This window comes from Planococcus citri, chromosome 4, assembly GCF_950023065.1.
Source record: "Planococcus citri chromosome 4, ihPlaCitr1.1, whole genome shotgun sequence".
Lineage (NCBI taxonomy): Eukaryota > Metazoa > Arthropoda > Insecta > Hemiptera > Pseudococcidae > Planococcus > Planococcus citri.
In genome coordinates this window covers 64,276,474-64,302,483 of record NC_088680.1, presented here as the reverse complement: position 1 = coordinate 64,302,483, position 26,010 = coordinate 64,276,474, and the positions used below count along the sequence as shown (strand labels likewise).

General features: G+C 35.9%; 1 protein-coding gene across 1 annotated transcript in view; it reads right to left on the bottom strand.

Moving 5' to 3' along the window:
• Positions 1–9,562, bottom strand: part of Hex-A (Hexokinase A) — a 69,904-nt gene extending 60,342 nt beyond the window's left edge. The window contains exon 1 of the mRNA XM_065363099.1: positions 9,309–9,562. Coding sequence (XP_065219171.1) covers positions 9,309–9,422 — 114 coding nt within the window. The 5' untranslated portion in view covers positions 9,423–9,562. The remainder of the gene's footprint in view (positions 1–9,308) is intronic.
• Positions 9,563–26,010: the final 16,448 nt, after the last annotated feature.

Sequence of the window (26,010 nt, the reverse complement as noted above, 5' to 3'; positions counted from 1 at the left end):
TGATTTTCATTACTTTGTTGTCAACATTGTCCACTCCAGGGGCCTTACCATCTTTCAAATTGCGGATGATTTCCTCAATTTCTTCAGTAGTAGGCTCTTCAAAGTCATGTTGTTGAGGGTATCCAAGCATGTTATGGATATCCTTGTTTGTATTAATGTGTTGGTGCAGGTTAGCAGTATCTACAGGGTGCCCATCTTGAGGGAAGAGGTGGTGGAGGAGGAAGTTCACATTTTCATTATCAGTTTTTGCATTAGAGTTGCGTAGTAGCGGTATTGTTCTACTGTTATTACTTGTTGCAATTTTTAGTATCTTATAGGGTTTTCCCCATGCCTGGTTGGTTGTTATGAACGTTCGCCAAGCTTTACGCTTGGCTCCTGCTATTTCGTAGGTATATTTGCGCTCTATAGCTCTGAATTCTTCATAGCATAGCTCATACTGGATTGACTCAGGTGGGATGGAGCGGAGGCGTTTGACAAGGTCATTTTTGGATTGCTTAATTTTCTCCAGGTCACTATTCCACCAAGGAAGAGGGGAGTCCTTTGAGGAGATTTTTGCCATTTCTTTCAGATTACTAACCAGCTCTTCAAAGTGTTGGATAAACTGGTCTATTTCTTCCCTACCACAATCTAGATCCACGCTTGGTAGGGGATTGGCTAGGATTGCCTCCTCGATCATATCATAATCATAGATGTATTTGTCTTCTCCCACACAGTAGGTAGGTTGTACAGTGACTTCAAAGGTGATGAGTTGGTGATCTCTAGGAGCTGTAGGTACTACTTTCCAGTCTCTCACCCTACTTATCATATAGTCTGAGACTATTGTATAGTCCAGTATTGATTTATACTCCCTTCTAACAAAGGTTGGAGTATCATCATTTAGTATGGTGAGGTTAGACGATATTATAAAATCGTCAAATAATTCATCTCTCTCTCTAATAGCATGGTGCCTATAGAAATATAGTAGAGACGAATAGGTATTAAAATCACCCATCATAATAAGTTTATCATTTTGCTTTCTCAGCGCAATAGTTTTCAGTACCTGTGTTATTCTATTAATGGGCTTATTAGGCGAGGCGTATACAGAGACATACGTCACACCAGCTATTTCAATTTCAACGATGCCGCCGACACTATGGAATGTCTGTGTCAGCGGAATGTTTTTTTTAACAAGCATACATGCACTGCCACTACATATGCTTCGATAGTTGTCTGATAAGATAGGAATTTTATTATTACATGTGTATGGCTCGGACATCGCAATCACGTCAATATTTCCTTCTTTAATTATATCAGCTATTGTGGAGAGATATTTCTGGTTGTTACCTATATTTATCTGGGCTATTTTTGTGTTTGAGTTTTTCTTTTGATATGCCATTCTACTCATATTGGATGGTTTTAGAAACTGCATTGAGATGATTAATTAGGCAGGTACAATTCTTACTATGAGTATCATGATTGGTGTCCAAGGGGGTGGCTGAGGGATTTTTTTGGTTCACACGAGCACAGTTTAGGCAGGTTCCAGCTTCCTTAGTTACTGCAGGATTTCTGCAGTATTTTTTAAGATGGCCATACTGATGGCATTGAGTGCATTTGATTAGAGGTATATTATTAGCAACTGGACAGACTGCCCAACTGTCTCCCCCTATCAATATCTTCTCATGGGTACCCACTAAAAGCTGCCATGCTGCAGGGGTTACCACAGCAGTTGCAAAAATCCCAGAGTTTGGATCGTCATGCCTATACCTCATAACTTTGGTGTGCTGAGGGTTGCAGCCAGTACTATTAACTATTGCTTGCTCAATTTCGTGGACTGTGCATAATTTTGGCAGGCGGTGGATCACTATTTCTGGATTCCTTTTTTCCTTTTTTAAGATAGGGGTGAGATTTTGCTGCAGCTTTTGCTGTACATTTTTGAGTTTTGACTGGTCCTGGCATGCAATAAGTACTCCACCTCCAGGTAGGGGCTTTGCGAAAGTTACCCCATCAGTGTAGGGGTTGATAGCATTTTTCACTAGCTGGAATCCATCTTGGCCTGTAATTTTGGGCTTTAAGACCATAGTGTTATAGTTGGGTTTGGTGGGAGTTTTGGGTACCATTTCTGGGTTTTGCTGCTTGAGCTGATGCATTTGAACTGGTTTTTTTATTACAGCTGCATAGGTAGTAGGCCTTTTCGGAGGTAGCTGTGGAGTATGTGAGAAGGTTAGCTTGGGTAGCTGGTTAGATACAGAGCTGTTTGGAAGCTGTGTGCGGCTGCCTGCAGCCTTTTCGGCGAGCTTAGCCGCAGCCTCCTTGATTTGGGTTTTCACGGAGTTAGCAAAATTAACGCTATTTTCTTTAAGTTTTGTGAGATTGTCCTTCATACCTGTTTTTATGCTGGTTTTCAGGTTGTTGGACTGGTCCAGCAGTTCGAGGCAGGAGTCAATGAGGTCGTTTGTCGCTTTTAGGTAGGTGTCAGTGAAGGAGGGGGGCGGTGTCCCTTTTTTCCTACGATTTCTTCGTTTTTTGTGCTCATTTGACGAGTTGTTGGTGACGTTATTATCCGTAGATTCGACGTCAGTATTGGCCATTTTTTAAGTAGGTCATCAGCACCACACACACACGAAACGCGATATGCTCGGCAGTATAGGCGTGTCCGAACTGTTATGACGCGAAAATCCCGAAAATCCCGTGATTTTGGTCCGATTTTTTGACCACGATTGCGCCAAAACCGAAGAGAATCACAACCCGCACCTGGGGGCGCGAAAAAAAACGAGAGAAAATCCAATTTTCCCGGAAAAATTCGCACTTTTTCCGAGACTCGACTGTTTACGTGTTGTCTATTCGAACGATACTTTAGGTATGACCGGTATTATTTATTCCTATTGACCTGATGCGCATTGTGCAAGGTCATGGTGACTCATGAGACAGTAGCACGGCAATGGTATCAGTTTACTGTATCTATTGTTATGTGAACGGAAGGTGTATGCAGCATGATTGTTGTGATATTTTCAGGATGAGGGGAAGGAGGACAGAGGAGGGGGTTGTTTGGCTAATTTTGTGTAGAAAACGATCTTATCCACTTAATCTGCAATTTGGCTCAAAAATTAGGGAATGACTAAATAAAAACCAACAAAGGATAAGTCCGAGCTCATATTCACCGATTTCAAAGAGGAAAGGTCTCGACTATCTGGAAATACAACTTTTGTGCCATTTTCATTTATTTTCCTGGAAAAGAGGGAAGTAAGCAGACAAAAATGCTTCACGAGCCAACATTTCAGGCCACAAAATGCATTTTTCGATTTTTTTTGTGAATTTTTTAATGAATAAACTTGAACCCAAAAAGAGTGGGGGAGGGGGGGGGGTCAAAATTTTGCCAAATTGATTCAGAAAGCTGAAATTCCGACCCCTCAAATCGATTAGAAACGTTTTGAATAAATTGGTCAAGGTTTTTTTTTTTTGAATATGTAAATTTCAAAATTTTGGTTTCCAAAATTCCAATTTTGACAGATTTTCCAGCACTTTGTGCAATATCTCTGTCACAGTGGACCAGCCCTTAAGTATTACTGAGCCATCAAAAATCATACATTAGGTAATCCAACATTGCCAATGAATTTGGCACCTCAGAGCCGGATAGATGCATTTGAAATGTATTGCTACAGACAAATGCTTAGAATCTCATAGACCAAGAAAAGAACAAACAGGTCAACACTGGAAGAGCTATAAGTGTGAAGGATAAACCCAGCACCATTATAAGAAGGAGGATCCTGAGATATTTCGGACACATAGTGCAGCAAGACAACCAACAGAAGCTGACTGTACAAGGGCAAGTAGAGGGAAAGAGGTTGCGCGGGAGATCGCCCACAAGGTACACAGACCTTATCAAAAAGGCTACAGGGCTTACCCTTAGGGAATGCACCAGACAGGCAGAAGACAGAGAAGGTTGGAGGTAGCTGATTGGGGAGGCTCCCTAGTCACGATGCTCGGATATGAGGGAACAATAAAGAAGAAGACACCACATCATCTAATATGTATGATAACCTCAATCAGCAAAGAACTGTTGGCTAAATTTTAAAAAAGGAAGGGGCATAGGTGAATTCATAATGTATGATAGAGGTGTTTGGGTAATCCACAGTAGTCTAGCAAAATGAATGTGTATTTATGTCAATTTGTTCCTGCCCCTGCTGTACCAAATCAGCGCTGTGCAAGCATAGGTAATTAGGTGTGTATGGACATTCGCCTCAGACTCAATTGAAGTTGATCATGCTGAAGCTAGTCAATTCTGTTGGGGCAGAAATGGGAAGAGACAAAGATTAGTAAATTTAACTAACTTCACCAACTCATAATCATAATATACGTGGGGTGTCTGGAAAGTCAGGTACACAATTTTTTTACAGGGAAGGAATTGCGCTAGCAACTTAAAACTTTGTATGGTGTTAGACTAGGGTTTCTACTTCCAGCTGCCTCAACCCAATTTGTTGATAACTGCAGTAGTACTGTTTCTATCATGTTTTGAGTATGTGGCTGCTGATATCAGTGTATATGTTAGGTACCAAGTCCGAAATTGTACAATTCGGGGTTGGTACAGCCAATTTTGTACCATCTCCGAAGTGTCCGGACCCTCCGGGCATGGTACAAACCAAGTCCGATGAAAAAGTAATATTCACGCTTGGTCCGGACACTTCGGAAATGGTACAAAATTGGCTGTACCAACCCCGAATTGTACAATTTCGGACTTGGTACCTAACATATACACCTATGGCGTAGTAAATAGTGTAGTCTGAGCATATCGCGCAAAAAAACGATCTCCTATGAAATTTTCAAAAAAGATTTGCATGTTGTTTGGTGATGGTGTGATGTCCCATAAACAAATATCAATCTGGTGCTTAAAATTTGATGGTGGAGAGACAGATTTGGAGGATAAACATCAAAGAGGTTGTGACCCATAACACACTGTCCATTAGTGGTCTGCACAGACCTGTCTGAAAGCACACAGGCTGAGCTCAATATAAAACAGGTTGGGTTGGGCGAGGGTTGTCAGGCCAATTGAGCCTTCGCAGGCTTGGTACACAATGGTACTGAACGCTACCAAATGCAACACTACGCTGTGAATCAATGGATTCATGTCAAGTCAGGCATGGGCTTCTTGGGCTTGTCTTGGGCTTTCAGGTTGGGCTTTTTGCTCAAGTACTCGGCCCATGCAGACCACTACTGTACTGACCAAATAGATGAGATTATAGACACTGGACCTGCATATAAGACAACCAACTGGCAGCCATCTTGGCAAAGTATCCTGTGTAACACCAATTTCTCCTACTGGGTGCTCTTGGCAGCACTGTACTGCCTGTACTTCAATCTGCAGGCAACGGGGAAGAGGGACGGTAATGATATTTTGTGTACAGCCAATTTCTCCCGCTGTATGCTCTTGGCTGCGCTAGGGCTGCGCTGTATTTTGCATGGTACTTCAATCAAGAATTCAACATCAGCGCTGAGAAGAGCACCCAGTGGGATAAATTTGTGTTACACAAGTTTTCTTTACCGTTTCCGTTCCCCTCGGCCTGCAGTTGGTTGTCTTATTCCACAGGTCCAGTGTCCATAGATGAGATGCATTAAGCAACTCATTTATGCTGATTGCCAAATAAGAATCCAAGAATTGCCAATGAAATAGATATTTCAGTCTGTAGTTCATATACCCTGCAAGGGCACAGGTTGGCGCTAGAGGTAGTCTCTTGGAAGTAGCACGGATCATCAAGAGGAGCAAGTCCCCCAGGACAGATGAGAAAGTGAAGACAACGCCAAGGGTATTCTGCATGTCCACATCATGCTGGGTGGTAACATGTTGCTGTTTGATGGACTCTGAATTGATAAACATGACTAAAGCAACTCTCCAGTTGGTGGAACAATGGGGAGGAGTAGCAAGTGGAAGGCCCAGCCTCTATATAAATGCGGATTACGAATAAGAATGCATAAGAGCTGTAGAATACCAACAACTCACTTGTTCCAGCCCCAGGGAAGCGCAAGAGCTTCAGAGTGAGAAGGCAAATACCAGCACCTAAAAATTAGCAAATTCTGCTAAGGGAGTAGACCCCAATGGGAAACAAACACCATTACATTTCCCCAGAATTATATGGACATCAATTTAGCAATGGCCCTAAGTCGCCATCAGGCTGATCCTCATCCACCAAGGCAGCTGGATGGGGTGCTAAGAATACATGGAGTCAAAACAAGGTGGAACAACATCAACGTCGCAACCTGGAATGTGAGAACTTTGTACAAAATTGGAAAACTCGCTAATGTAATTAGCTAATTACACCAGAAACTGGCTAATATAGATGGAAATATACACTATCTCCTGTAAAGGAGTGCGACGACTATGACAACAACGATGACAAGTTCATAAAATTTTGCAAGGTGACTTAAAATCTTGTAAAGTTGTGGGAAATAGGAGCCTAAACAGCTAATGGCTTAACGCACACACTGGAGGTTCAAATGCACACAAAGAAATCTTCAATTTTTGGCGTATGAAGAGAATTTTTTGGAACAAATCATAATGGGAGATGAAACCTGGGCCTCTAAAGCAACACCTGAGTGGTCAGAAGATGTTTGATAGCAATAAACAGCTGCAGACAGTGGTCATGGAATTCTTCCAATATCGGTGTGTAGTATGTACAGGTTATCCAAGACAGAATTTTGAAATTGAAGAAACAGGGAGGAATGCGTTGGAACGGGGGGGAGGGTGGTGCTGAATAGGTTAAGAAATTCTGTATTTTAAGGTGTATATGTATCACATTTTCATAAAATAGGTACCTACATTTGTACCTATATTGTTTAGAATTTTGTGTAGGTACCTGACTAGTAAACAAACAAAAAAACTTATTATGATCATCAAAATTGAAGGGGCAGACAGTTTGAAAATTCAAAATGTTCAAAATCTGGGCGACAACAAATTTGGAAATTCTGAATTACGTTTGCCTCTTCAATTTTGAAGATAGAAAATTTGTCAAAGTAAATTTTTTATCGTCCACTCCAGTACTACGAGTTATGGGCATCATTTGAATGATTCAAACATTTTCTTATTTTTGTCGATTTTTTCATAATGAGTAAATTCGCGTGTCTCAACGTTTCTTGTTTTCATCTCCTCGAGTAGGTACTATCTACGATTAAATTTTGACATTATTTGTATTCATCCTGGAGTATGATTCTATCAATATCCACTTTTTTACTTCACGAGGAGGTGAAACAGCATTGAAGGTTCACAATAAACTGAAATTTGGACCATCGTGTACAAAGTATGGGACAAAAAGAAATCAAAAGAGATGGACTTTAGAGCAGCATTTCTCAGCAAGAGCTTCCGGTTCATTTCTCACCACATTTAATGGAAACTTCGATTCATTTGCCAGGTAATTTTTCAAATAAAACTCTCATGCTCACTGATCGTGAATCATCAAAATCTGTTGTGACTACAAAAGAGGCAATCATCTGCCCATTCTTGTAGAATTTTCTGCTGTTCACCTCACATACCATACCCCCTCTCCCGATTTCCCCCCATTTTCAAACCATATTAACATACCTAATACATGCTAATATACTAATGAATTTTTCAAGTAAAAAAAGAACTCGAGACAAAAGTGTCAATTCTCAGAACAACGAAAACTAAACACACAAATTATTTAACCAACCAATACACTCCATCATCAGCCGAGCCACTTTTTTTGCTCACATACCCATATTTAATGATCGAAAAATTTAAATTACCAGCAATTCGTCAATTACATCGTTCATTTAGAATCGAACACTCACCATATACTTTAAAGCAATACAAAGTAATGGTGGTTAACGAAGAGTAATTTCTGATATAAAAATTACATTCGAAGGTTATCTAATTCGTACTATACAACACGAAACCACCGCCGCGCCATCGCCATATCGCGCGAAAAAAACGTATATTTTACCGGCTTAATTCCGTTGCAAATTTCACACTATACGATTATTGTACTCGTCGTATTATATGGAGGTGTTCGACGATAATCTCTGGTTAATTATTTATCAAATATTAACAGCTTGTAATCCTCAAGTCAGTAGATAACGTAAGAGAGTAATTAAGGTAAGGACTTTCGAACTTTGACACAAGTAAGGCATGTTTCTTGCGATTAGAATCGTGGGGCACGTTTTTGGAAATTTTCACGTTATCGAGCAAGTTTCAAGTTCACATCGGTGGAGGAAAAGGGCGGGTAATTGGGAGATGTAATTTTTTCGATGATTGTTATCTAAAATAATGTTGATTAGGCTACGGTACGTGTTTCGTATACTTCAAGGTGTTCGAATGAGAACCAGATGAGAGAATAGTTTTGAATTTAAAAAATATATACTGATAACGTAAATGTTCGATATTTATCGGAAAAAAATTATTTTACGAATTGCAGCAGGTATTGGTAGATTTTTGTGGGAAAAATTTCACATAAAATGGGTCTTAAATCAAGGTAAACAAGGTTGAGAAAATTTTCACGTTTTCCCGCCAAAATATCAGGTTTTGAAATAATGCTGCTGTGAAAAGGAAAATTCAGAAAATGGATTTTTTTTTCAATATGGGAAATTTTTCAGCAAATGAGTAAAAAATTGATTTCATCAATTTGCATTAATTATAAGTTGCGGGTTATTTATGCAAATTCGTCGCATTAAACCTGCATTTAATGAGAAATAAATTGAAATTCCCCATTCAAAGTATCCAAAATCTTGTCTCAAAATTTACTGTAAAATGGAGGCAAGGTTGTTGGAAAGTTATACTAAAGAATTTATTGAAATTACCGAATCGTTCTCAGCTCATTTTGAATTTAAAAATATTCTTCGAATTTACAAAGTGAGTTGACAAAGAATTTACGAAATAGAAAACCCAGCAATTTAGTTGGTTAAAGTTTCACAATGAAATTTAAATCCCAACTAAGATAGAAGCTTAATTAATCCGATGTATTTTCAAACGATAGGTATTAGAGAACTTAATCAAGACTCAGGTAGGTCTAGGTACCTACAAAAAACCATTGAAAATAGAATTTCAAGACAAACAACAAACTCATTGTGCTACTTTAATTTTCAAAACTCGAAATATTATTATTTTCAAAACCCATGAAAAGATTTAATTTTTTCCCAATCCCAAAACAACTCGTAAATTGCCAGATAATACGATTTAATGTAAAAAATATGCAAATCGTCGCTCTATTCGTTCATTAGACCGAAATTATATTTTTCAAACACCCTAAATCTGGTCAATTTTACGCTTATTATACGCAAACACGATAATTCAAAAATTTAAAACATCGAATGTTCTTATCGCTTACCGGGAAATTGACATAATCGTGTCCGCAAAAGTATTCTTCGTCTTTGACATGGATGAGGGCATCGCAGTAGCAAGTACCATCCACTTGTTCGATGATTTCGGTCTTAGTACGCATCTTGAATATGTATTGCAGATGTTGAGAAAAAAACTCAAAAAAAAATACTTCGAATGAGAGAAATCACCGACGACGAGTCAACAAGTTTCGACAGAAAAAATTTCGAAACCGGCACTGAGCGACTAGAAAGAGCACGCTATCAGTAAACCGTTTATAAAGGTTTTTATATCAGCCAATCCCCCCTCCAATGCTATATGGAAACGTAAACGAGAATTTTACTTACGTCTTATCAGTAGGCGCTACACTGGCTGGTCTCACGAATTCGTAGTCGTGAATTTGTTGGTTTAATTATTAATTTTCATTTTCAATATTTACTTCGATGTGTTTATACGTAGATTTTATGTAACATTTTTTATCGTCTTCTTCCATCGCTGATTTTTTTTCCTTTCGATTGGGTATCGATTCTAGAAAATTCACGATTCTCTATTTATTTTGGCTTTGATATGATAAATTGAAATCGTGTTGTTGAACTTCACGAGATACGTATAGATGTAGATATTTATTTTTATTTTAGAATTTGAGATATTCTCGTACACGTGTTTGGCTCGACGAATTAATTTTTAAAAATTTATGGGTGGAAATTTTTTATGATTTTTTTGATAAAATTTATAGTGACGAGTAAGTCAAAGAATAAGTGTTATTTTTTAGACAAATCTCCCTGAAAGATTGATTTTTTTTTTTTGCAAAATCATGACAAGGTACATATGAATGTGAACACATTTTGGGGGCTTGAACTTCAATTACTTACTTATAACTAAAATGAAAAAAAAAAAAAAAATATGGAGCCTTTACGTCACATAAATAAAATTGAAGTTTTTGAAGAAGGAGGTAGACATTCCAAATGACAGGTACATTTTTGAACTAGGCACACAAAGATCAAAAATGCATGAATAAATAATACATATAACTCCAGATCAAATTCCAAGTGCTGAATTCAATTTTTAGATTTTTGATAATTTTTAAAAAATTTTAATTTGGACATAAAATTTAGAGTGCACTTGAAAAAAAAATAAACTAAAGATAATTATTTATCCTCTTTTGGAGCAAAACTGTAATTAAAGCGCCTCAATAAAGGGCGCAAAAGAGACTAAAGAGACCCCAATTTTGGCGAAAAATCGAAAAAAAATCAAAATCAAAAAAGGCACGTTGACGGTTGGTGCTTTGAAGACTTCAAGTTGAAATATTGGGATTTTTTTTCCATTCAAACCCTTCAACCACCCCCCTCCCTTCCTCCTCTCTTTTCTACTGATTTTAAATAACATGGTCAAATGAAAACACCCATTAAACAAAATCAAAAATAACGTTCAGTGGTCAGTGCATCAATTCTTGTCAAAGTTTGGGGATGTAGGGATCCAAATATCCAGATACTTTTCAAAAATGAGTGTAAAAAATCTTTCATACTTTGAAAAAAAATAATACGAGTAAGTTATAGTACTGCAGTACTATAACTTACCTACTTATTAAAAATATTAACACACAGAAATATCGAAATCCTATCTAAAAATACACCACCAGGTATAATTTAAGATGCTGAATTATTTTAATTTTGCAATTTTTGGTGAATTTTTAAAAACTTTAAAGACACATTTTTTATAAGTATATAAGTAAAAAAAATCAAAATTTGCTTAAATTGAAGTACGACATCTAAAATGAAGTTTATACCCCATTTTCAGCATGCCGAATCGATTAGTAGCCCAGTCAAAGGGCGGCAAAAAATGGGCGAACCCAAACATAATATTTTGACCCAAGATTTATGTCGAAAATAGGGGTAAAATAAGGTTTTCTCCTCCTTAAAAGAAGTGAGGATGACTTAGAAAGCTGAAATTTGGGTATGTTGATCACAATGAGGGTACTGACCAAAGATATGGTTTTGGACTCTTTTCATCCATTTGGGGCTATATTATGCCCCTCCAAAAAAATCACCTTTCTGTTATTTTCAACTTTGGCCCTCCCTACTTCAGAGGTCAATTCTAGGTCCCCGAAGAATTTCATTCCCTAAATTAAACTTTATTTGATCAATTGGAACAGGTTCCGAGTCCCAAGTCATAAATGGTAAAATTATTGATCCATATTTAACTCAATCGTATTTTTTCAAGAACTGAGAAACCCAAAAAAATCTGATGGAAGCTTCAGGATATTTCCAAACTACCGCCAAATGATTTTAAAGGCCACAAATAGGATGTGGGTAAATTCATTTTCAGCTTGTTATATTAGTTAATGTGTTCTGGAACTTTTTTTTTTTTTTTTTTTTTCAAAAAATATTACTTAGGAAATTTTGGATTTTGAAACATATGCTTAAATCGATCAAAAAGTTCACAGAGACGGTGACGATTTTTTCGAAATGGAAAAATCCAGAGCAGAACTTCACTGAAGGCTCCAGAAGAGCTCAAAACTGCTACAATTCAATTCAGAAGGTCAAAAAATATGGCTAATTCAAACTTCCTACCCAAATTTGATCAAATTGTGAGTTTTTCATGAGAAACTTGGATTTTTTACAATTTCTCAGAAATCAAAAAATAAATTCAGCACCAAATTCATTCCTAAATTAAATTGAGAGAATTATTATTTAGGCTAATGAAAATTTCCCAAATGCCTAATAGTATGAAAACTCAGTCAGCAGCCATAGTTGAAACAATTACTTTTTAATTTCTATTGTAAAAATGCTTCGCAAATGAACTCACGTGTAATTAAAAATAGTCTCATGCTCTCGTGAATATACGTGACTAATATACACGCTACGGCTACACCTATCAAATTTCCCTTATCAGCAATTTGCAAATTTTATGCACGCAAGCATGACAGCAGATCGTCGTATTTCATTGCAACTTGAAATGTCTAGACAGAGGCAAAATATACAATACAAAGAAGTACAAATACATCTTAGATACGTACTTAGAAGAATAATGTGATTTTAAACGAGGTACCTGCCTACCTATATGCTTACTTTTCGGAAACATTTTATAGGAAAAAACCCGAAAACTTATTAAACAGATGAACACACAAAACTTACAAGTAAAAAGTGACCTCCTTCTGAGCTTCTAGATATTAAAATGAGATCAATATATTTACGTATTTTTCATATCTACTTACCTTGTAGGTATACTTTTCAACGAAAATAATTGAAATTTCCAGTTTAAAGATCGATAGTTATATTTCACTCGATGATTTCAATAATTTCTTTAAAACTTTAAGGTTTCCATGAATTTTATAATAGGTGAATGATATTTTTTTACAATTTAATTACCGATGTCTTCACTGTTCGGATAATTACAAGTAGGGGGGTAATTCTTTAGAAATGTTTTCATCATTTACAATCACTTCCTCGAATAAAATTTATCACGTTACGAATAATTGTTTTATTGATACGTAGGTTTCAAATACGTATGTATCTTAAACTCTTTTAGGTTAAGTATTTCCATGAAAAACATGCCATATTAGGTAGGTTTCTCGTAAATATTTTTATTTGCTTTGATTAAGCCGAATTTTATTAAAAATTAAACAAAGATGTGAGCAGATGTCGAGTGAATATATTAGGATGTACATGTAGGTATAATAGTGGGAAAAAATTAATTTTTCTCTCCCACCCCCTCTAAGTTGTTACCTGGGAAAATTAAAACACTTAGGTATCCGCTATTCGAAAAAAAAGGAAAACATTTCAGAGTATTTTCATGTTTATTTTTTCAAAAATTTTAATCCTTGGATTTGGTTCATCTTCATCAGAAAAGCATTATTTATTTAATGTTTTCGATTTGCCCCTCCCACTCCTAATCACCTTCACGATAAAAAAAAAGTGGAACTTGGTCCCTCCAAGTCCCTAAGCTTCTAAACATACCTAATTTGATCTGTTAAAAAATCAGTTTCATGGTTTTATTTATTTTGATTGTTCAAGTTTTATTGTACAAGTACATATCTGAATGAGTTAAACTAGCCAATATTACAGCTTGGGAGATCAAATTAGATTGATTCCAGTAATTGATTACTTTCGGCGTCGATTTCCAATTGTCAAAGTCAAAATAAAAAAATGAAACATCAAACAAGACAGTATTAAGGTTTTTTTTCTGGAAGAAAAAACATTCAACAGAAATCTGAGAGATTGAATTCCAAAAAAAAAAACTAAACTTCTTCAATTTTTTTGATATTTTTCAATCTTGGAGGTCACTATGTAGGAGGTCAACATTGAGAGAGGGAGGGAGGGGGATAGAGGGGGCTCTCCTTGCCATAAAAACTGAAAAAAATGAAAAAATTTGGGGGAAATGAAATTTGACAAAACAAAAGAAGCCTTTTAAGCAATTTTGTAAAAAAACAGGACTGTTGTTTGACCAATTGTGAAACAAAAAGAGAATTTTTATTGGTCACCAAAAAGTCACGAGAGTATAAAATATGACTTTTCTATGTTCTGGTGAATTCTGGTGAATCTTGGTGACTGATTCACCAGAATTCACCAGAACATAGAATCGCTCAAATATGGTCACTGCTTGGTGGATCTGTCACTAAAAAGTCACCAGGGTATAAAATATGATGCTGAATTCTGGTGAATTCTGGTGAATCATTCAACAAGATTCACCAGAAGTCACCAGATGTATAGAATTGCTCAAATATGGTCACTACTTGGTTGATCTGTCATCAAAAATTCACCAGAGTATAAAATATCTATGACTTCTCTATGTTCTGGTGAATTCTGGCGAATCTTGGTGACTGATTCACCAGAATTCACCAGAACGTAGAATCGCTCAAATATGGTCACTGCTTAGTGGATCTGTCACCAAAAAGTCACCAGGGTATAAAATAATGACTTATCTATGTTCTGGTGAATTCTGGTGAATCAGTCAACAAGATTCACCAGAAGTCACCAGATGTATAGAATCGCTCACATATGGTCACTGCTTAGTGGATCTGTCACCAAAAAGTCACCAGGGTATAAAATATGACTTTTCTACGTTCTGGTGAATTCTGATGAATCAGTCACCAAAATTCACCAGAAGTCACCAGGTGTACAAAATCGCTCAAATAAGGCCACTTCTTTCACCAAAAAGTCGCCAGTGTATAAAATATGACTTTTCTATGTTCTGGTGAATTCTGGTGAATTCTGGTGAATCAGTCACCCTTCACCAGAATTCACCAGAACATAGAAAAGTCATATTTTATACGGTGACTTTTTGATGACAGATCAACCAAGCAAAGACCATATTTAGCGATTTTATACACCTGGTGACTTCTGGTGAATCATGGTGACTGATTCACCAGAATTCACCAGAACATAGAAAAGTCATATTTTATACACTGGTGACTTTTTGATGACAGATCAACCAAGTAGTGACCATATTTGAGCAATTCTATACATCTGGTGACTTCTGGTGAATCTTGGTGACTGATTCACCAGAATTCACCAGAACATAGAAAAGTCATATTTTATACCCTGGCGACTTTTTGGTGCCAAATTTAACAAAAACTGGCCATATTTGAGCGATTTTTTTAAAATATTCTACTCAGAGATGAAATTTTTTCAAATAAGTAGATAGGTAATTTGTACCTGCAACCATTAATTTTACACCTTTTTTGATATTTTTCAACTTTGGGGGCTTTATACAAGAGAGCCAATACCATTTGGAGGGCCAAAAGAGGATTTTTCCTGTAAATGTGCTTATTCAAAAAGATTCTGCACATTGAAAAAATGTCAAAAAATGTCTACAGACATCGATTTTCCATTTTTTTTATTTTTTCCAAATTTGAAGCCATACAAGAGCGTCAACATTTTGGGGTCTAATGAAGGTTTTTTCTTGGAAAGGGGGTTATGTACAACAATTTGAATGTGGAGATGAGATATTTTCAAAAAATTTTCCCTGATTTTGAGGCTCCTTACTTGAGGGCTAATATTGTTTAAATGCTTGGAGAAATTTTTTTCTTGAGAAAGGGATTACTTAGAAAAATACTGGTGCAGAAAGAAAACACTGTAATCAATTATTGAATTTTTTGTCATTTTTTTTTGGCTATTTTATCAACCGAGGGGGGGGGGGTATACACTGGCACCATTTTTTTTGGCAGATAGGAGAAATATAGAGAAATAGAGAATTATTTTCTCATCCGTGGTATCAACTTGGAGGGGGGGGGTGTGGGAGGTAGAAAATTCCAAATTTGCAAAATAAGGTACCTACTTACACCCTAGTAATACATATGATGAAATATGATCAAGTATTCCCACTAATTTCTCCAATTTTCTCGTTCTCCACCCTCGAATTTCCAAACATTACGAAATGCCTACCTGGCGCCTCTCAACAGCCTTTCAACACCGAGTCAGACAATAAACATTATGACGTTGAAAATAAATATACGAGTAAACGCCTTAGCGGAAATATAAGTTCAATAAAACTTGCATCAAACTTTCCTCCATCTCAATGTTTGCTTAATCGCGAGATAAAAGCATAATAAACATGCCTCTTTTATTGAAAAACGTGTTTACCTCACGAGATGTAATCGTCTGTTTTCTAGAAGTACTACCTATTGTTTTACGTGTATATCAAGTGACCAGTGACCAATGATCACTGCGCAAGTTTATCACTAAGGTCAATGAAATGAGAGTAAGGCGAAATCTCAACCGTTATCAGCGGAGAAAAATTATTAAATGTGTCAGGGCACGACTACGATCCTACCATTTAGCACCGGAAATTCGCGAATTGACGTAAATCAATAAAATTCGAGCAGACATAATTTTTTCTAAAATTATATCAACTCGCCAATATAACGTCACGTTGCGTTATACAAATATGTAGTTTATTTTTCAAAAGGATACCAAATTTTGAAAAAATAAACATTAATACTCGTAAAAGAAGAAAGGCGTTGGTGAAAAATTTCAGTAGGCTGATGAATAATAAATACCTTCTTCAACATTGTAATAACCTCCAGACGGTGATTTCGTAATCTTATAAATTGTGCCTGAAAGCGTATCTTTTTCTTTTGGGTCGAGATAATTCACCCCAAACCGAGCAATATTGTTATCAAATTCTGCGATATCTACTCTTATCCTGTGTATTTCCCCATCAAAAAAATTCTCAAAAAACCCTCCACACTGAGGGCACTCAAATTTCATCCTATGCCTCTCTAGTACCACTACAGATAGAGAGGTAGGTTGACGCACATATAGAAACAATAGTTTTATTATTTTAATTCTTATCAAAAAAATGTATTGTTGATAATTATTAAAGATTATACCTATATGCAACATTTACATACATATAAGTGTAAGAAAGGTGAAAGGTCGCAGTAAAATTTTCACCGTTCGAGTTTGTTTCGCAATCAAATTAACACCAGTCTGGCTTTGGCCGCAGTTGAAAAATCATGCTCCGAATGACGATTGAGGAGCATGATTGGTTCTTTCCGACCGTAGAGTGAATGCCTCTTTAATTTACGCCATCTTTATACTTCAGTTTTGATAATTTATGTTCGCTTTATGCTTTATTGATAAGCTGTCGTTAGCTACTCGTATATATATTGTGTATAAGATTAATTGCATATTTATGTAAGTATGATAGGTATCGAGAGCTTTTTTACCAGAGTGGCTGATTAAATTGTCTACGACGATGGTGCAGTGGTACGATGATAAAAAAGGGCTCAAGACACGAATCAAAACGTGAGTGTGATTGTGAAGAGGGTGGGTAGGGGAAGGGGAGGGTATGGAAAATCCAATTTTTTTAGGATTAGGGGAGACGAAATTTAAATTGTTTTTCAGTGGATGGGAAAATAATGATTTGGCAATATTTAAATTGACTAGGTAGATGATCATTTTTTTTTTGACAGATACATGCTTTTCTCTGCTTCGAGAACAAATTTATTTTTCCATCGTCTTTTCACCCCTTCTCATTTAATCCCATCGTTAGATACGAGTAGGTAATCTTTAACTTACTCTCGAAAGGCTGAAATACGATTTTGAGCGTGCAAGATTCGAAGTTCTTTTCGAAATAGAAAAAGTACATAAATAGGTACCAACTGTTTATCAGAAAAACAAACAATTGTCCCATTTTTAAAAGTGCACAGTAAAATACATAATAACCTTCGGATAATGTTTTGGTAAGTAATGAGAAGATATACGTAACATCCAGTCAATTCATGCACAATTAATCCCCCAAATATTATACAATCGAGACTACGGACGTCATCAAACTGATACTCGAGAAACTTTGAAATCACTTTTTTGAAATTTATTTATTTTATCAATTTCCTTTTTCAATTTAAATAAGTATAGGTAAGTATATTCGAACGTATATTTATCTATAAGAGAAGTCTCGGGTATAAGTACCTAGGTATATAAAAAATTTGAAATGTGACAACTCAATAGTTGTAGGTATTCTCAAAAGTAATTAAATTTGATTCTACATTGTCATATGTGTTTCTTGATCAGATAGGTGCTAAGTATGGAATAAATAATGAGCTTTTTCAAATTTTGTAACATCTGTTTTTTAAATACATATAACACCTCAGACTCCAAAAGAAAAAATCACGAAGAATATAACGTATTCATACTGATGGAAAAATTTTGAGTCAAGACTCAAGACTGAGAAAAAAATTTGATTCTGATTCTTGAAAAACATCAAAATTTAACCAAATTGAGATAGAAAGCTAGAATTTGGTGTACCTACCTACATAATATATGGACTGTTCTTGATTTCTTAAATCAATTAACTATTTTTGTTTGTTTACTTATTTGAAATTATACTTACTCACTTCAACTAAGGTTATTTCTTTAGTTCAAAAATAGGTACCTACATAATAATCTAAACTATAAATCTATGCGATTTTGGGTCTAAAAGATGATGTGCCAGATTTGAAAGATTTTTAAGAGAAAGAAGATTTGTTTTGTATTACTTTCTTTCACTGTTGAAGTTGGTACCTACAATGTAGAATCACGTGTTTGACGTCAAATTCAGTTTCTAGACAAAAGGAACATGCCTGAGTTCTTGGTGTTTTTTTTTTATTTTTATTTTTTTTGTGGAAGGGGTGTAGTTGAAGCAAGCTTCAAACAAGTGACCATAGTGAATGTAAGATACCTACTAAGATCTCTCACAAAACTTTGCTCTCCCCACCTCCACACACGCCTCTCTGAAAAAAGCTATTCACACCATTACTACAAGCCCCACTTCACACGTCCCTGACAGATTAATACATTTCCACATTCATTTTTTTTTTTTGCATAAACATGAAAACATACAATCTTCAACTAAGATGGAAAGGAGCCTATATGAATCCTGATCAGGTTCCCAGCAGAGACGGTGAGGAGCAGGGGCCCCACTCGGTGGCTACTGACCAGTGGTGTCTTGCCTCCAGGCAGAAGGGGAAAGTTTGTTGGTACTGCTATGAAGGACACCATTGCACCATATTACCTAAATAAAAAGAGTATCTGAAAACACTTTGACTATAGACACTGGACCTGCGGAGTAAGACAACCAACTGCAGGCCAAGGGGAACAGAAACGGTAAAGAACGTTTGTGTAGGGATAAATTATCCCGCTGAGTGCTCTTGGCTGCGCTGTATTTTGCATGTAGTTTGTTCAAGAAATCGACAGCAGCGCAGCCAAGAGCACTCAGTGGGAGAAATTTTCCCTACACAGGTTTTTTTGGCAAGATGGCTGCCAGTTGGTTGTCTTACTCCGCAGAGTGAACAGATCCATGTCTATAACTTTGACATTTATATTAGTTTCAGGCATGGTAAATATGTCCCTCGGTGGCGTAGTAGGTAGAGCCGCGGACCTCCGTTCACGAGGTACCCGGTTCAAACCCAGCTACAGAGGCAAGCTTGTGCGTGTAATTAAAAAATCTTTCGTGCAATTATCAACATTACACGCCAAGTACCGTGGGACTACCAGTTTAGCCAAGCTAACAGATAATGCATGCCATCTGTTAGCAGAATCTAAAAGCTGAAACTGGTTCGAGCATCTGTAGAGGTCAACACTGAGGAGCTCAGGGTCTCTAAACTACCCAGCTAGCTCCAAAGTGGTTGTGTAGATGTCACTAGAAAGCAACGGGAAACTACTAGTGGAAGCTCGAAACAACGTTGATTCCCTAGAATAATTGCAGTGGCAATAGGCATACGCCTCACCCTGTTAGGGTACCACAAAAAATGCGCTTTCCAATGTCCTGTAAAGGATAAGGAACCACGACAACGATGGTAAATATACAACGTAAAATAGTAATATATAGCACAAGGTAGATTAACAGGTTTGGTTAAGCAAGGCACTCTTGTATGTATTTGTCCCAGTTTGCTCTATATCAACAGGTAAATCAACATGTTGTCAAGAATTTGAGATGGAATAGATGGATGGTGAGTTCCAGCACCTGAAGGCCCCTGTTGCAGATCAGCTGCTAATTTGGCACAAGGATACATGTATCCCACAAGACACTCATGGACATGAACACCTATCAATGTGTGGTCCAAACAGCCAGAGTATAACCGCAGCAGCACCAGACACCATCCGGATAATAAAGAATGTAAGGAAGGATGTAAGTCCCACTATGACATCACGGTTGTAGTATGTGTGACAGCGTATTTGTACATCAAAATCAAGCCGTATCACGAAGCTAAACTCTCATCTGATCTCACCCTCATCTTCCCAATCATAAAACCAGCTTGAGTCTTAGCCAGACCAACAAAGGAAAACTAGGTAGAATCAACGAGATATAAAGAAGGAAAACTAGGGAAGGAGAGTCACTCTACATAGAATAAACAAAATAAAAAAGTATGGGAGTGACCTCTCGACTTGGAGAAGAGAAGAATACCTATTTCATATTAGTCCTAATTGGGATACTAGCCACTATCTGAGTCAGCTAGTCTTGCCAGTGTGGAGTTGAATTTGATGAGCCACGTAATCAATTCCTTAGAAAAATCATCAAACCTATTGTCAAAATTGGTGTCTTTTACATCTTCTACATACATCACATGATTTTGTTTTCTTTGGTTTCTTGTAAACAAACAGTTTTAAGGCATTTTGTAGAGTAAGTGGTAGTAAAATGGACCACCTAAGCCTTTTTTGAGATTACTCTTCACCAAATTGACCATTTTTGGTCATTGAGGGCTTAAATGATAGATACATTTGTCTAGTTTAATAATATTTAATAAAACTACCTCACAATTTATATACAGGTGGAGCAATTTTCATAAAAAAGGGGGTCTGACTTTGTGGGGTAGTAAAATGGACCGCAGCAAAAAACACCTTACAAAACTCATGAAAACACTTAAATGGTAGAACAATAGAGCACCTTAGCTTTTTTTATTTTTGTGATTACTTTTCACCAAATTGGCCATTTTTGGTCATCGAGGGCTTAAATGATAGGTAAATTTGTCTAGTTTAAGAAGATTGAATCAAATTACTTCGCAATTGCCTAAATCAAATCAAAAAATAGGAATTATTGTTGTGGTCCATTTTACTACCTCACAAAGTATGACAGAAGATACAAATACATTACAGATGAATAATTTCATTATGAAAGCTCGAGCCAAAAAAATATGTCCAATAGATGAAAAAGCTGAAAGTATGTAAGTACTACTTAACTCAAGCTATCGTTCAGCAAGAAATAAATTAAAAAAAACACAATCTGCATTCCAATCAAAATGTTTAATTTTTTATTGAAAATGAGAAATTCACACATTTCAAACAAACTGCCTTATCACTTCGAAAGTCGGAAATAATGAGTGATGGTCACCTAAAATGAAGTATCAGGTACAAATAACACCAGTTTCTGTCATTTCTCACCAGGTTGCGCTAGTGGATATCACTGAAACTACTGGTGGTCTATTTTACTACCCGGGTCCATTTTACTACCACTTACTCTATCCTTTTTGAATGATTCTAGATTGTTATTTGTTTGATTTCATTCAAATTTCCAGTATGTTGTAAGATTGTATTTTTCCAGTGGTTTTGGAGATCGTAACACTAACACTAACACGGTATTAATTCTTTGGCGATCAACATTTCTGTTGCATGTAAATGTTGTAGTCGATGTCAATGTCGACATCAACAATTGTTGTAATGGTGTTTTCTTGTTTATTTTCTTGCCTGTCTTGTTGTCTTCTTGCTTGTCTTCTGGTCTGTCTTGTTGCCTGTTTTTCTTGTCTGTCTTATTGGCTTCTTGTACGTTTTTTTGTCTAGCATCTTGTCTGTTTTCTTGTCTGTCTTCTTGGATTCAAAAGATGTCTCCCCATCCTCCTCCACTTGACTGTTTTTCAAAAAAGATCTCTTGGAATGTTCCTCTGAAGGCTTCAAGGTCATCCATGATATGCCCTCCCCTGAGGTTTTTTTTAGTAATTTAAAAAAAAATGATTGCTTACAAAGGGCTTATTAAAGCTACCATCATTTAATTTGGGTACTCAAAAATATATAATAGGTAAATTGCAGTTTTCTACATACCTACCTAATTTTGATCAAATTTTCAATTTTTCATAAAAATAGATTAAATCAGAATTTTTAATAATTTTTTCAAAAAATCAAAAGAAATAAAATTAAAACTTTTCTTATCATAAGGAAATGAGGTAGGTACTTCAGATGTGTTATGGTCTGAACCCCTTCTTCCCTCTCATATAACCATAATTTCAGCTACTCAAATTGATATCTCTGCAAATTTTCAAAAAACCAAAGAAAACGATTTCCTAAAAATATTATTATAGGTAGGTATTTTAAAGTTTGGCCTTTGGGTATTTTATTCATTAAAAATGATTAAAATCAGCTCTAAAGATACTAAGTATATTGACTCCTCGCTTCAGGCTGATTTATTTCAGTTTCAATCATTCTGAAGCTTTCACCATGATTTTAAATTTTTTCCAAAATTTTTGAACTTTATCAGAGGATATTGGAGCTGAATTTAAGGGGCTAAAAATTGAACTCTGGATTATTTTCAACCTATTTGACGATCATTTAATTCACAATTTGGGAGACTTACACGACACCTCATGCGTTTTTATAACCAGAAATTTTTGATTAATCGTGTTTCCATCAATTAAAATGCAATCGTTGAGGTATTTGCTTGAAAGTCACCTTAATTGAGAATAAACGTAAACAGGTAAAATACGAAATTTTCCTGTCAGTTACAGAGATATCTCTAAGCTCATCCATGTGGGTAAATTTCCATTTGAACTCTTTCACACGAGTTCACAGAATTCACAGCAAGCAACAAAAACATAAAACTTATCTACCTAATTCGTAAGAACAATAATAATATACTCGTTCGACGTAGGTACCACATACAAGATTTCAGTTTTCATAAAATCGTGAAAAATAAATACTCAAAACGTGGAGTTTATTTGTCAAGGTGAAGGTTTATTTGAGTAAGTGATTCACTCTAAGACTTCAATCGACAAAAATGTTGTCTGTTCAAATAAACCAATTTCGGTTCAGTTATGCGATTGGTCGGAAGAAGACAAATACTTGAAGATACCTACCGAGAGTGTGACAATTAAAAGATAAGAATGTTTCTTCGTCGAGTGTAAATTTGACCGCTGCCCTCTGCTGAAAGAATATTAGAGAGTTTTATTCTATTTGATATATTGCTCCAAGATACTTGTGTAGAGATAAAGGGAGGTTATGGTTTGAAAAACATTTCAAGTTTATAATCTTTTTCAAAGATACTTAACTTACCTAGTTTATCGATTTATTGGATCAAGAGATATGAATAAAAGGTGTATCATGGAATTTTTGGTCACTCAATAAAATTATCGATTAGGTATTCGAATGGTAAATTTTTTGAAAAATTCGATGCATTTGCTGTGCTATGTGGAGAGTAAAATGAAAATAGGTATATTTTCCTAGTCCAACATTTCTTTCTACTTCAATTTTTACATTCCCTATTTGCATTCTAAATGAATGAATAGGTAGGTACGTAAAAAGTATTCAAATTATTTTTAAAAAATCCCATTAATTAATTTAATTTCCCTTATATGTACTATTTTTATGTCCAACAAATTATTCGATTTTCTCCGAATATTTCATCACATCGAATAAACTAATTAATACAAGAAAGTTATCGCAACATCTCGAATAAAATCCACCGTCGTAAGTTCCAAAAAAAGGCAACTCCCATATTAAATAATCGCATCGAGGGCACAAAAGTACTACTCATTATCGCAGAACAAAGTATAAAAGATATTCTTTGGCATGTGTGGCGTGCAATTATGGCAAACTTCTGTAAACTTCCAACATATGTACTGGATTATCAAATCGAGTGTCTGATTTTTGAACTCGAGCTTTCGATTATTTAATATCTAGCTAGGTACCTATACCTACATGCAAGTTTTTCAAAAACGTCTGAACGATCGAATTACACAATAAAACGAGATAAGACAGCAATTTGCCAAATTCACGCCTCATGTACTCATACTTCTACTTATTCTCCACACACATGAGAGGGCTTTCAACGCAAAGCGATCGAGAGAATTAAAAATTTCGAATCAAAAAGATTAAGTTTGGGTATACCTACGTTGTTTTTTAAATACTTATTCGATCAAGTGTGGTTATACTTAGAAAGCGAATATATTTCAACTTTTAAGAGGTATATTTATCATGGTCTACATTCCGAACGTTGAGTGATGGAATTATATGTGCGAGACTGATGAGTGATGAATTATACTTTATACTTTACTTACGCTTGAAAGTTTTATTTAAATTGCTCGGAAAATTTTAATCCAATATTTTAATTAAAATATAAAGATAAAAGATAACATAGATAGGTATAAGTTAAATTTGAACGGGTGCTTCAAAAGTCAAGTCTCAGACAGACAAGTCACATCTTTATTTGTCTTCTGCAAATTTTGATAATTTGTTTCAACAGACAACAAAGAAAGTGATAAGTTTGCAAATATGAAATATGGCTGAAATTTTAAAGATAAATTATACCTACCTACTGAAAAAATTGCGTGGAAATTTTTTTTCCTCATTTGTCGAGTTTTTTTCTCTTCATACTTAATCGGTAATCTTGATTTTTAATTAGAATTAGCAGTATACAAAATAAAATCTCTGGTTGGTAAATCCACATTTTTTTTGTCTTTATTTTCTTGGATAAAAATGATCAAAGCCAGACAACAGATAAACTTTCGATCAGATATCATTGATTATTCGAGGAATTTCAAATAATTTATCTTTGATTTTTGCGCGTTTTTTATCGCTTGAATAATTTCAAATGATAACACAAGAATAAGTTCACGATTCGTGTATTGCGTAAATTACCTACCTATTTATAAAGAACTTAAAAATTGGCCTTATAATCTGCATGGTCGATTAAAGATTTCAAAATTATCAAAATAATACATATAAAATTTGCCTACTAAAAATAAGTACCTACCTATCAGCTGGTTTAGGTTTACAAAATCGCTCAAATAAGGCCACTTCTTTCACAAAAAAGTTATCAAGGTACGAAATATGATTTTTCCACATTCTGGTGAATTCCGGTGACTTCTGCTGAATCAGTCACCAAGATTCACCAGGTACACAAAATCACTCAAATAATGCAACTTCTTTCACCAAAAAGTAACAAGTGTATGAAATATGACTTTTCCACGTTCTGGTGAATTCCGGTGACTTCTGGTGATTCAGTCACCAAAATTCACCAGAAGTCATCAGGTTTACAAAATCGCTCAAATAATGCCACTTCTTTCACCAAAAAGCCACCAGGGTATGAAATATGACTTTTCAATGTTCTGGCGAATTCCGGTGACTTCTGGTGAATCAGTCACCAAGATTCACCAGAAGTCACCAGGTGTACAAAATAGCTCAAATAAGGCCTTTTCTTTCACCAAAAAGTTACCAGGGTATGAAATATTACTTTTCAACGTTCAGGTGAATTGTGGTGACTTCTGGTGAATCAGTCACCAAGATTCACCAGAAGTCACAAGGTGTACAAAATCGCTCAAATAATGCCACTTCTTTCACCAAAAAGCCACCAGGGTATGAAATATGACTTTTCAACGTTCAGGTGAATCGTGGTGACTTCTGGTGAATCAGTCACCAAGATTCACCAGAAGTCACCAGGTGTACAAAATAGCTCAAATTAGGCCTTTTCTTTCACCAAAAAGTTACCAAGGTATGAAATATGACTTTTCAACGTTCAGGTGAATAGTGGTGACTTCTGGTGAATCAGTCAACAAGATTCACCAGAAGTCACAAGGAGTACAAAATCGCTCAAATAATGCCACTTCTTTTACCAAAAAGCCACCAGGGTATGAAATATGACTTTTCAATGTTCTGGTGAATTCCGGTGACTTCTGGTGAATCAGTCACCAAGATTCACCAGAAGTCACCAGGTGTACAAAATAGCTCAAATAAGGCCTTTTCTTTCACCAAAAAGTTACCAGGGTATGAAATATGACTTTTCAACGTTCAGGTGAATCGTGGTGACTTCTGGTGAATCAGTCACCAAGATTCACCAGAAGTCACAAGGTGTACAAAATCGCTCAAATAATGCCACTTCTTTCACCAAAAAGCCACCAGGGTATGAAATATGACTTTTCAACGTTCAGGTGAATCGTGGTGACTTCTGGTGAATCAGTCACCAAGATTCACCAGAAGTCACCAGGTGTACAAAATAGCTCAAATTAGGCCTTTTCTTTCACCAAAAAG